Source organism: Eriocheir sinensis, chromosome 1 (assembly GCF_024679095.1).
Source record: "Eriocheir sinensis breed Jianghai 21 chromosome 1, ASM2467909v1, whole genome shotgun sequence".
NCBI lineage: Eukaryota > Metazoa > Arthropoda > Malacostraca > Decapoda > Varunidae > Eriocheir > Eriocheir sinensis.
In genome coordinates this window covers 6,957,667-6,968,642 of record NC_066509.1, presented here as the reverse complement: position 1 = coordinate 6,968,642, position 10,976 = coordinate 6,957,667, and the positions used below count along the sequence as shown (strand labels likewise).

The following is a 10,976-nucleotide window of genomic DNA, read 5'->3' as shown; positions in this document are numbered from 1 at the left end:
AGGGGGAGGCGAGACGGGGGTAAGTTTTTTGTTATTATCATTATTATTTTCATCACTTCCATTATTATTATTGTTTTTATGGTTAGTAGTAGTAGTAGTAGTAGTAGTAGAAGTAGTAGTAGTAGTAGCTGTAGTAGTTGGTTTGCTTCCTCATGGACCCCGCTTAGGAGACTTCCAGCACCACCACCTCGCCATCATCCTCGTAACTCTTGCCGGGCTGAACAATAATCGGTGGCAGCAGCAGTTCAGCTTCTCTCCGCGTTAGTTCGTCCGCACCAAGGTCAGGCAACTCCCCACCTGAAGCCATAATCAAACTAGCCTTTGTTACACGCATAAGTCACGATACGGTGCAATGAGGCCAAGTGTAAACAAGTTTGATTAGTCCGCCGGCTCATTGGCGCGCCGCCGGAACGATAATACAAGAATATGCTGAAGCGGAAATTGGCGGTATGCAGAACATGAGTGCTTATTGCAGGAGTGAAGGTTGGCAGCGAAATGGCCAGTCAATAACATCAGCGTCATAATACTTCTTGTCCCATGCATAGTAATTTGTAGGTCAATCATGAAATACTAATTAGGGTAGGCGGTGGCCGAACTGGTAGCGTACTGGGCCCACATTCACCGCGTGATGGACGACGCGGGTTCGAATCCCCACGCTACCACTCGGATTTTTCAGTCACCGCCGAGTGGCTTAAAACTACCCACATGCTGTCCTGAAGACCACTCATCAACCCGGACTCTAGAGGAAGCCGTCCAAGCGAATCAAGAACGAGTTCCGGGGGGGCAGCATGAGCCAATGCAAGATGGCGCTACTATAAACACTCGCCTGCGCCAGAACGAGCTGGGCCGACCATCAGGCCCCACCTGGAAGAAGCCTTGGGCCGACCATCAGGCCCCACCTGGAAGAAGCCTTGGGCCGACCATCAGGCCCCACAAGGAAGATGCCTACCGGCGCAACAGGCAACTACGTAAAAAAATAAAAAAATAAAAAATAAAATTGTTGCAGTAAAAATTAACACCACTGCCACTACTACTACTATTACTACTACTACTACCACTACTACTATCACCACCACCACTACCACCACCAAGACCAGCACCATCGCCATCAGTACAAGCAACAATAAGTACCGGTATAGAAGTTAGCCAGAAAGTTAGACACATGGACTTGGTTTATTTGGCGCGTAACTCGATACGGTATTGCCGGAAACCCCAAGCTCGGGGCTCAAGAAAGAATTAGGCTTCCTGGGAGTTGTATCGGCCACGACCTCTGAATCTGCGAACTAATCAAATGAAACCTCGACCGGCGCTGTAGGCTCAACAAGGGAATTGAGACCACGTTACATGGAAGTCTTCTCGTGATTAACTATTTTTTTCAACTAGTTTTTTGTAAAGAGATGGTATTCAATAACTTGTATTTTCCCACATCATTTTTCATGTTTTTTTTTTATACAGGAATGAAAGCAGCTCGGGGGCATAAAAAATGTAGAGAGAAAAAAAGCTCGCTAAATGCTGCTCCCGATAATAAGATAGAAATAGAGAGTGGCGGGTTTTAATCATTACGCGTCTATTACAACTGCCTTAATTATCCAGCTGATCTTGTTCATCTATCATACTCTCGAAAGTAGGACAAGGTCTGAAATATGATCTGCCAAATGATCATCCTTACCCGACGGTTCGTTAAAATACCATTCCCCAAAAAACGATGTAAAAGAGCATCTGAAAACCCTCGTCGTTTCGTCCGCCTCACCGTCTGTGTTTCCTTCATCGATTGATAATAATAATAAAAATAATAATAATAATAATAATAATAATAATAATAATAATAATAATAATAATAATAATAATAATAATAATAATAATAATAATAATAATAATAATAATAATAATAATAACAACAATAGTTATAATTAAGTCTATAATAAAATAACGAAGACCGGTGATTTATGGGACAGGGGAGGTGGTGGCTGAATCGACAGAGTAACAGCACCGCGTTCAGGAGGACGCGAGTTCAATCCCCGCCCGGTGCCACCAAGCTGGGATTTTTCAGCCGCCGCCGAGTGGCTTAAAACTACCCACATACTGTCCAGAAGACCACCTATACACCCGGACTCTAGATTCTAGGATTAAAGATGAGCTCCGGGAGGGCAGCATGAGCCAGTGCAAGATGGCGCCACTATAAACACTCGCCTGCGCCAGAACGGGCTGGGCCGACCATCAGGACCCACCGGGAAGAAGCCTTGGGCCGACCATCAGGCCCCACCGGGAAGAAGCCTACCGGCGCTATAGGCCGCGACGTAAAAAAAAAAAGAAAAAAAAAAGTGACATCTTAATACCTTTTTATCTCCACCGACTCCTCTTCCTTCCTCTGCCTCTCACCCACACTTCCTCTTCCTCCTCGTTCATCTAATCCTCTTTTTTTTTTACACTTCTCTCCTAACATTTATCTTCCTCCTTTCAAAATTGCTTTCTCCTCCTCCTCCTCCTCCTCCTCTTCCTCCTCGCCTTTCTCTTCGTCTCCGTCTTCACCGCCTTCACCACTGAGGGAGAAGTCAATGTTTTCGTCACTGAAAATAACATGTGGGTCAGTTGTCACTCGGCCGTCTTGAGAGAGAGAGAGAGAGAGAGAGAGAGAGAGAGAGAGAGAGAGAGAGAGAGAGAGAGAGAGAGAGAGAGAGAGAGAGAGAGAGAGAGAGAGAGAGAGAGAGAGAGAGAGAGAGAGAGAGAGAGAGAGAGAGAGATTACCGCCTCCCCCCCTCTCTCTCTCTCGTCACACATACTCAGGGGCTCTTAATGGTCGTCGGCGTTGGCTTATTGTTGCATTTCGAGGCCTCATTGTCGTTGTTCTCCTGAGTTACTGTCATGGAGGAGAAGGAGAAGGAGGAGAAGGAGGGGAAGGAGGGGAAGGAAGGAGTTTGTTTTATGGAGTATTATTTTTTCACCCAAGGAGCGACTGACCTAATTTATGAAAGTAATCTATATGCAAGAGACTCAAGACGCACGTACGACAGAGATATACCTATAGATGTTGTGCCGAACGTCCACCAAAGTGCGGGGGTCTCGGAGGGATTTCAAAAGTTAACACGAAGCTTTATATGATTTTTGTATTTGTACGCTTATATGATCACGGCCGCGCGCATACAGCTATAACATATGTCCCCAACTTTACCTTATACATTTTACGCTAATACTTACGGGAGCCAGAGAGGAAGAGTGTTAAAGTTTCTAACATGAGCCTAGCAGTGAGGGGCAGCTTTCTGACGCTTACTTGTCTTGGCCGCGGAGATGGTGGTTGGCTCCTGATTTTTTTTTACAGCAAAGGAAACAGTTCAAGGGCAAAAAAAGGAAAAACAAAAATGAAAAAAGACCGCACTTTCTCCTTTTTTTTTTTGTCACCGCGTAGTTGTAGTTCTTGGGGCATTTGGCAGAGGTGTGAATCTTGGCCTCCTCCAATCAATGATGTTTCTGAGGAGTGAACGTGAGATATTCTTTCGGAAGCGTATAGCAATTCCATTATTCAGAGTACCTATCATATATGTATTCCACGTCTCACCGACACAGCGGGCGGGACGTAGACGACATCTCCATAGGTACGTCAATGTTCTGGTGAGTGACGTGTCAATACGAGGCTGTCACTCATCGGGTACTAAAGTAAACAACAGGCGAGGTAGGAGTGATTCTATTGACGTCTTGAGGCACTTCTGTTTAGGGCCGAGGGTGACGCGGACTCTATACGGCATCTCACCCACTGAAAGAGATCTGTCGACTGGTTTCTTTTATTCATCTCGGTCCTCCGGTGGCAAGCCTTTGACCTCTCTTCTGGCCGTTTGTTCTTTTTTCTATTGTTGGAGAAGCGTATAGCAGCCTCTTATGTGGCTTATTGTGTTTTGCCCTTGATCTGCCTCCCTTGCTATAAAAAAAGGCAGGAGGAGGAGGAGGAGAGTAAAAAGAAGAATTGAGGCAAGAAAAAAGAGCATAACAGGAAAGAAGGTGGATATAATGAGGTGAAGACAAACGGTAGTACCAAGAGGAGGAGGAGGAGGAGAAGGAGGAGCAGGAGGAGGAGAAAATGGAAAAAATAAAACAGAAGAAAAATGAAATGGAAGAACAGGATACGAGCTGAGAGAGATATATTAGAGGGAAGACAAGCTGAGAAATGGCAGGAGAAAAGGGAAAAAAAAGTGAAGTGAAAGGAATATATAAACAAGCAAAAGAAGGAGGAGGAGGAGAAGGAAGAGGAGAAGGCGGAAACAAAATAAAGAAAGAAGGAAGTGAAGGAAGAAGAGGAGGAGGAGGAGGAGGAAAAACACGAGAGAAAGGTGGAAGAGGAGGCGGAAGAGGGAATAGAGATACGACACAGGGGAAGCAAATGCGCTCTCTCTTGTTTCATGTTATTGGTTGTACTGTTCAGGTTTTATGGTATCTGAAGAGCTTAGGGAACTACCGATGGAGTCCGGTACCCCAACGGCTTGTTCGTAAAGGGGAAGAGGAGGAGCAAGAGGAGGAGGAGGAGGAGATGTAGCAGAAAGAGGAGAAGGAGAAGAGGAGCAGGAAGAGGAGGAAAGGACTAAGCGAATAAATTAAAGACAGAGAAGAAAGCAAGAAATAAAGTACAACGAGGAAGAGAAAGATAATATTAATAATAGTAGTGATAAAAATATAATCTAATAAAATAATGATGTTTCTACTACTACTACTAATAATAATAACAGTAATATTGTTAAAAAAAAACTTATTCCTCCATTTCAATTCCAGATGCCGTAACAGAACAATTGCAGAACCTAACTTTTTAAACTCATCCATTTTTAAGCCTTCCATCCATTTCCCTCAATTCGTCTTTTATTCCAGAACAGATTTTGACTCTTGAAAAACAAATCCATTAGTAAAAAGACTTAAGGGCCATACCATTAAACATACCGGCGCCCAAGTACACATATTTGTATTTTTCTTTTTACCGGCCTTCCCACACCGTTACAATATCCTTTTCCAGCTATATATTCAATTTTTACATGCAGGCTTTCCCACACCACTCTGGAACTCTTTTTAAGCCATGTATTTTATTATTACCGGCCTTCCCACACCGTTATAGAATCCTTTTCCAGCAATATATTCAATTTTTACATGCAGGCTTTCCCACACCACTCTGGAACTCTTTTCAAGCCATGTATTTTGTTTTCTCGGCCTTCCGACGCGCAGCTGTAGAGTTTGCACCCACCTTTACCTTTGCCATTACCTTCCCCGCACCCTTCGAAGGCATCTCACCACATGTCCGCCTTGCCCGCACCCTACAGATGCTCCCCTCCGCCCATCACTGCTGCATTCACTCCCATCTAATCACGATCACGGCGCGTAGGTGTCTCGTGCCGACATGACAAAATTAATTAATGAAACTTAGAATATTCAAATAACGAAGGGCAGCACAAGGGGGTCACGGCCGCCTCCCTCGCCTTCCGTAATTCCCGTGTCCTCGCCGGGTCAGCCGCCGCTTCAGGAGAATTCCTTTATGTACTGAAACGATGCAAGAACGTTCAACCTTTTCTCTATTTTTTAAGGAACTTTGAGAGACACAAAAGTAAAATGTATAAAAAAAATGTTAAGGGTACTTGGGAACGATGCCACAATTTACGATGAGTGGATTTTTTTTATGTATTGAGGAAACACAAACAGACAAACAGACAAACAAATAGACAGACAGACAAACGTATTATCATCGCGGAGGCGGAGGACAAGAAAAAAATAAATGATATATTGGTGGTAAAGGAGATTTTTTTTCATTAAAACATTATTACACACACACACACAAAAAAAAAGGCACACAAATTGAACTAAACATTTCCCCACGCAATTCCTGTTAAATTATAAATGAGAGAAAACGAAGAATAGGCAACACAAGTACTGAATTCTGTGCAAGTGTTTCCGATTGCGTTTGCTGCCGTGCGATGCGGTGTGCTGCCACGCGTTCAATTGTATATTCACTTTCGTCTCCGAGAACTAAAAGGTGACAGTTGACTTATCAGAAAGGCTGCACTACATATCTTGAGCGTCAGCAAATAACGTGTGTGTGTGTAGGGGGGGGGAGGGAGATAGATAGATAGATAGATAGATAAATAGACAGACAGATAAATAGATAGATACATACATAGGGAAAAAGGAAAACAGACAGATAAAGAGACAGATAGATACATAGATATATACATACATAGATAGGAAGAGAGAAGGAAAGACAAACCAAGGCATTCAGATAAAGATGCACAGATAGAGATAAGAAAAAAGTGTAATAACAGATGACGAGGTAAAAAAAGCGTCACAGGAACCTCAACATACGATCCCAACTCGATAATCCTGCGGCCAGAGTCTACGGAGGAAAAAAAAGGAGGAAAAAAAGTAGAAAAAATGTCTTGCCCTCGAATAAATCCCGCAGGTCCGCCCGACTCTTGCCTTTATTAAATGCTCCCCTCAATACATCACTCCCCCTTCTCTCTCTCTCTCTCTCTCTCTCTCTCTCTCTCTCTCTCTCTCTCTCTCTCTCTCTCTCTCTCTCTCTCTCTCTCTCTCTCTCTCTCTAAAGCTACTACTACTACTACGATTAGAACAACCAGTTCTAATATTACTACTACTACTACTACTACTACTACTACTACTACTACCGGTACCATTACTACTACTACTAATACAGGAGGGAAATGCAGTTAGAGGAGGGTTAGCGGGGGCCGGTGTCGCCTTGAGGAAGGGAAGAGGAAGAGAGCGGGGTGACTCTGGGAAGACAGCCCCGCAGCCTCCAGCCCAGAAGACGGTTCGCATCACTTGCTTTGCTTCGAACAAGTTTTTTTATTTACCATCAGAGCACATTCCAACGCAATGGGCCAGAAGACTTCAGTGCTGAAGGTGAAGGCTGTGGCGGAGGTGCCGGCCGGCCGCCCCGTCGTGGACACCCTGACCCTCTCGTACAGCACGAGAGGCTGCTGGGGGCGGGGAAGGCGACGGCTGGCACGATTCACCTTCCCACACCGGGGCTGGGTGAGCAGCCTTGGCCCACAGGTCTGCAGGGCCAAGGAGCAGCCGCTCCTGCCCCTCGCCAAGCTGCAGAAGAAGGACGCCAGCACGATCATCAAGGTGAAGTGCACCTTCCGCGGGGCGCCCGTACTCGCGGCCACCATGCCGCTCGCCCGTCTGTTGGCCCTGGGGGAGGGAACTGCGGGGGGGGACGCAGCCCTCCTCTCCTTCAAGCTGGCAGGCGGCGAGAACATGGCGGTGCAGCGAGGGGCCGCCTACACCGCCTTGTCGTGCAACGGGAGGTTGTGCGGCAATGGTGGTAGCGCGGGGGGGAACGGCGGCCAGGGGGACGCCGAGTGTCTCAGCCACAGGGAGGGTGGCTGGGGCACGCCGGCCAGCCCTGGTCAGCAGCAGCTTCGGGGGGATGAGGAAACGTTAGGCCCTGCGCAGCCAAAGGCCACCGAGGGTCAGCAGTGTCCTGGCCGCGCAGGTCACCGTGAGGGTGATGACCTGCCGGCACAGAGAGGGGGCCCAGCCGCCGCCTTGACCCACAGGCAGCTGACAGCCGTCGAGCTGTGGTGCCCCGTATGGAAGACACCGACCCGCGCCAAGGATTCCGGGACCAACACGCGCCCACATTCACCCAGCACCCCGGCCTTCCCGGCAGAGCCTCAGCCTGCCGTGATAACCCTTCCAGACTGCGCCCAGACGTTCACAGTACCGCGCGTCTACCGCAAAGACCCTTCTGCCAGCGCTCAGGACCCTGCTGTGCCAGAGGTTGACTTGGGGGAGTCATCCACTCTGGCACTCTACTACGCCCTGAACAGGACTGAGCCTCAGCCGTACGTTGGGCAGGACTCGTCACCGCCAGTGATGGACTTTGGGGAGTCAGTATCACTGGAATTCTACGAGCCAGCGCCTTTCGTCGAGGTCCCACCGTCCAGCGCCCACGTCCCTGAGCCGGAGCCGTACGTTGGGCAGGACTCGTCACCGCCAGTGATGGACTTTGGGGAGTCAGTATCACTGGAATTCTACGAGCCAGCGCCTTTCGTCGAGGTCCCACCGTCCAGCGCCCACGTCCCTGAGCCGGAGCCGTACGTTGGGCAGGACTCGTCACCGCCAGTGATGGACTTTGGGGAGTCTGTATCACTGGAATTCTACGAGCCAGCGCCTTTCGTCGAGATCCCACTGTGTAGCGAACATGACGATGAGCCGGAGCCGTGCGTTAGGCAGGACTCGTCACCGCAAGTGATTGACTTTGGGGAGTCAGTATCACTGGAAATCTACGACCCATCGCCTTTCGTCCCTGAGCTAGAGCCAGCGCCGCCCCAGGAGCAGTGGCCCCTGGGGATAGGGAGCCCCTGGGTGGACGCCTTAATGAACGGCATGGTATTCTTTCTTCCACTCACCGTGCTCACCTTCCTGCTGCTCTTCGAGGACCGCTTACAAAGCTGGGCCTGGCAGTGACGCAGTACAGTCACAGGAGCCGCCAGGAGCCACGCCCTCCTGTATTTCTCAACAACCCAATACCGGGGTGGGGGGCGTCCTGTCTTCTTCCTGGCGGCTCTCTCTTCACCACCTTCATATCACGCCACCCCCGTTGAGCGGCACATTCTGAGGTGACCGCCGCTCGCATGCCCTTCCTTACTCGTCACCGGGGTGGATGAAGGTGCTGTTTTTCTTACTTTCTCAAACTCCATTACTCTTCCTAGTCTCTCTCTCTCTCTCTCTCTCTCTCTCTCTCTCTTTCAAATAATAACACACACACACACACACACACACATACAAACACATACACGCAGACTCATCCTCTTGCCCCAAGAAATCAACCGGTTTTTTTTTACTTCTTTGTAAGTGTGTGTGTGTGTGTGTGTGTGTGTGTGTCTGTGTGTGTGTGTGTGTGTGTGTATGTGTGTGTGTGTGTGTGTGTGTGTGTGTGTGTGTGTGTGTGAGAGAGAGAGAGAGAGAGAGAGAGAGAGAGAGAATCAAAGCGAAATGTAAAAGTGTTAGAGGAAGGGAGAGAGTTTGAAAATAAACCTATAGGTGTAAATTATAAAAAAAAAAAAACCTGAAAAGAAAACGGAAGCAATGAAAGAAAACGAAAATTGGGGAGAAGAATGAGTTCGCTTCTGGTGTGTTGCAGAAGGCCACGAGAACGGTACTTCGTAGATTGTTACGTTCCAATGCACTGCCAACTTCCAGAATGACATAAACGGAGACACAAAACTATACTTGACTCTTCCTATGACATCTTTCTTTTTCTAGTATCCTTCTCCTTTTCATTCATCTCTCCTTCCTTCCATCTTTCTTTTCTCTGTATTTATTTATATATTTTTTTACCTCCTTTTTCCTTTATATTTCTTTCTGTTTCCATGTTTATTAGGTTGGTGTTTTCTAACGATTTGGTTCTCCTTTTCTTCTTCCTCCTTCTCCTCCTCTTCTCGCTCCTCCTCCTCCTCCTAAACTCCTCCTCCTTCTTTCCTTCCTATTCCTTCTCCTTTCTTTCTTTCTGTTTTCATGTTTATTAGGTTGGTATTTTCTAACGATTTGTTTCTCCTGTTCTTCTTCCTCCTCCTCCTCCTCCTCCTCCTCCTCCTCCTCCTCCTCCTCCTCCTCCTCCTCATCCTCATCCTCCTCCTTTCCTTCCTATTCCTTCTCCATGTGTCCATATATAATACTACCTTAGGATTAAATCAAGGTAGAGTTAGGATTCACTCACGGTTGAAATAAGTTTAATTTTGATTCAGTACTAACTCAGGGTTCAATAGATTCCGTTAGGGTTCACACTGGGTTCAAATCAAGTGTCTATATACAGATTCAATACCGACTCGGGGTTCAATCGAAGGTACAGGTTGGGTTCACTTAGAGTTCATAATTAGGTTGCTATATGTGGTTCAATACCGACTCAGTTAACCTCCAGACAGGATACATATAGGGTGGATACATTTAGGGTTCACTTTCCGTTCAGTCAGACGTTCAGGTAAGATTTGAGCGAACCTTTACACAGTCTGGCTTTTCAGGTAAATATGTTTCATGCTATTAGCCTTGTTATCTCTTTTAAATCCTTTTCTTTTCTGGTTTTTCTCTGCTTAAATTTTTTCTTTTTCATCTTCCTGTTATTTATGGTTCTATTTTGCGCTTTTTCCTTCTTCCTCCTCCTCCTCTTTCAACAGCTTGCGAGGATTAGCTTCGTTCATGTCTCGTCTCTTTTCTCTCTTTTTCCTTTTGCATTATGGCGATATCACGTATGCCTTCCTCAAAACTACTTATCATTTATTTCCTCCTTCATTCCTTTTTTCTTTCCTCTCTCCCTCACTTATTCCTCTGTTCTTTCCCTTTCCCTTCTTCCTTTCCTCCTCTCACTTTTTTTCCTTTCATTTTTTCTATTTTTTCTTATTCTTCCCTTTTCCTTTCCCTCTTACTTGTTCCTTTATTCTTCTCTTTCCCTTCTTCCTTTCCTCCTCTCATTTTTTCCTTTCTTGTTCTTATTTTTTTTTATTTTCTTCTCTGTTTGCCTTGCTCTCATATTCTCTTTCTTTTTGTATCCATCCTTATTCCTTCTATTCTGCTACCTCGTCCTTTCCTCCCTCTGTGTCCCTTCTTTCTCTTTCCTATGTATAATCTGTCATGATCCTTTTTTCATTATTCTTTTTCTCCTTTCTTTCCCTCTTTCTTTACATCCTCACGCTTTCTTCTTCTTCCTTGCATGCCTCCTTTTCACCTCCCCCTTTTCTTCTCCCTCTGTCGTTTTCTTCCTCATACCCATCTTCACTATAATCCCCTTTTCATTATTTTCTTCCATCTTTCCCCCATCCTCTACATCATCACTCCTCCTCTTCTGCCACCCTTTCCTCGCCCAGCTTTCCCTTTCTCCCCTTTCCCTGCACAGTTTCACCCCCATTCTCTTTTTCTTTCCCTTCCCTTTCCTTTCCTTTCCGCTGCACCGTTCGGCATAACCTGAATTAAGTGTTTTACGGGACGGA

General features: G+C 46.4%; 1 protein-coding gene across 2 annotated transcripts; it reads left to right on the top strand.

Moving 5' to 3' along the window:
- Positions 1–6,807: 6,807 nt before the first annotated feature.
- LOC126985835 (uncharacterized) lies at positions 6,808–8,681 on the top strand. 2 transcript variants are annotated; one of them, XM_050841403.1, is made up of 2 exons: positions 6,808–7,923; positions 8,176–8,681. In XM_050841403.1, exons 1-2 carry the CDS (start codon positions 6,859–6,861, stop codon positions 8,458–8,460), a joined length of 1,350 nt encoding a protein of 449 aa, XP_050697360.1. In that variant the 5' UTR covers positions 6,808–6,858; the 3' UTR covers positions 8,461–8,681. The 2 variants fall into 2 exon arrangements, with proteins under 2 accessions (XP_050697360.1, XP_050697280.1); XM_050841323.1 differs by having other exon boundaries at positions 6,808–8,049.
- The last annotated feature ends 2,295 nt before the right edge of the window (positions 8,682–10,976 follow it).

Coding starts and splice junctions, on each gene's coding strand:
- LOC126985835 (XM_050841323.1), top strand. CDS start 6,859: ATGGGCCAGAAGACTTCAGTGCTGAAGGTGAAGGCTGTGGCGGAGGTG. Junction 8,050..8,175: donor AGCCAGCGCCTTTCGTCGAG/GTCCCACCGTCC, acceptor CCTTTCGTCGAG/ATCCCACTGTGTAGCGAACA.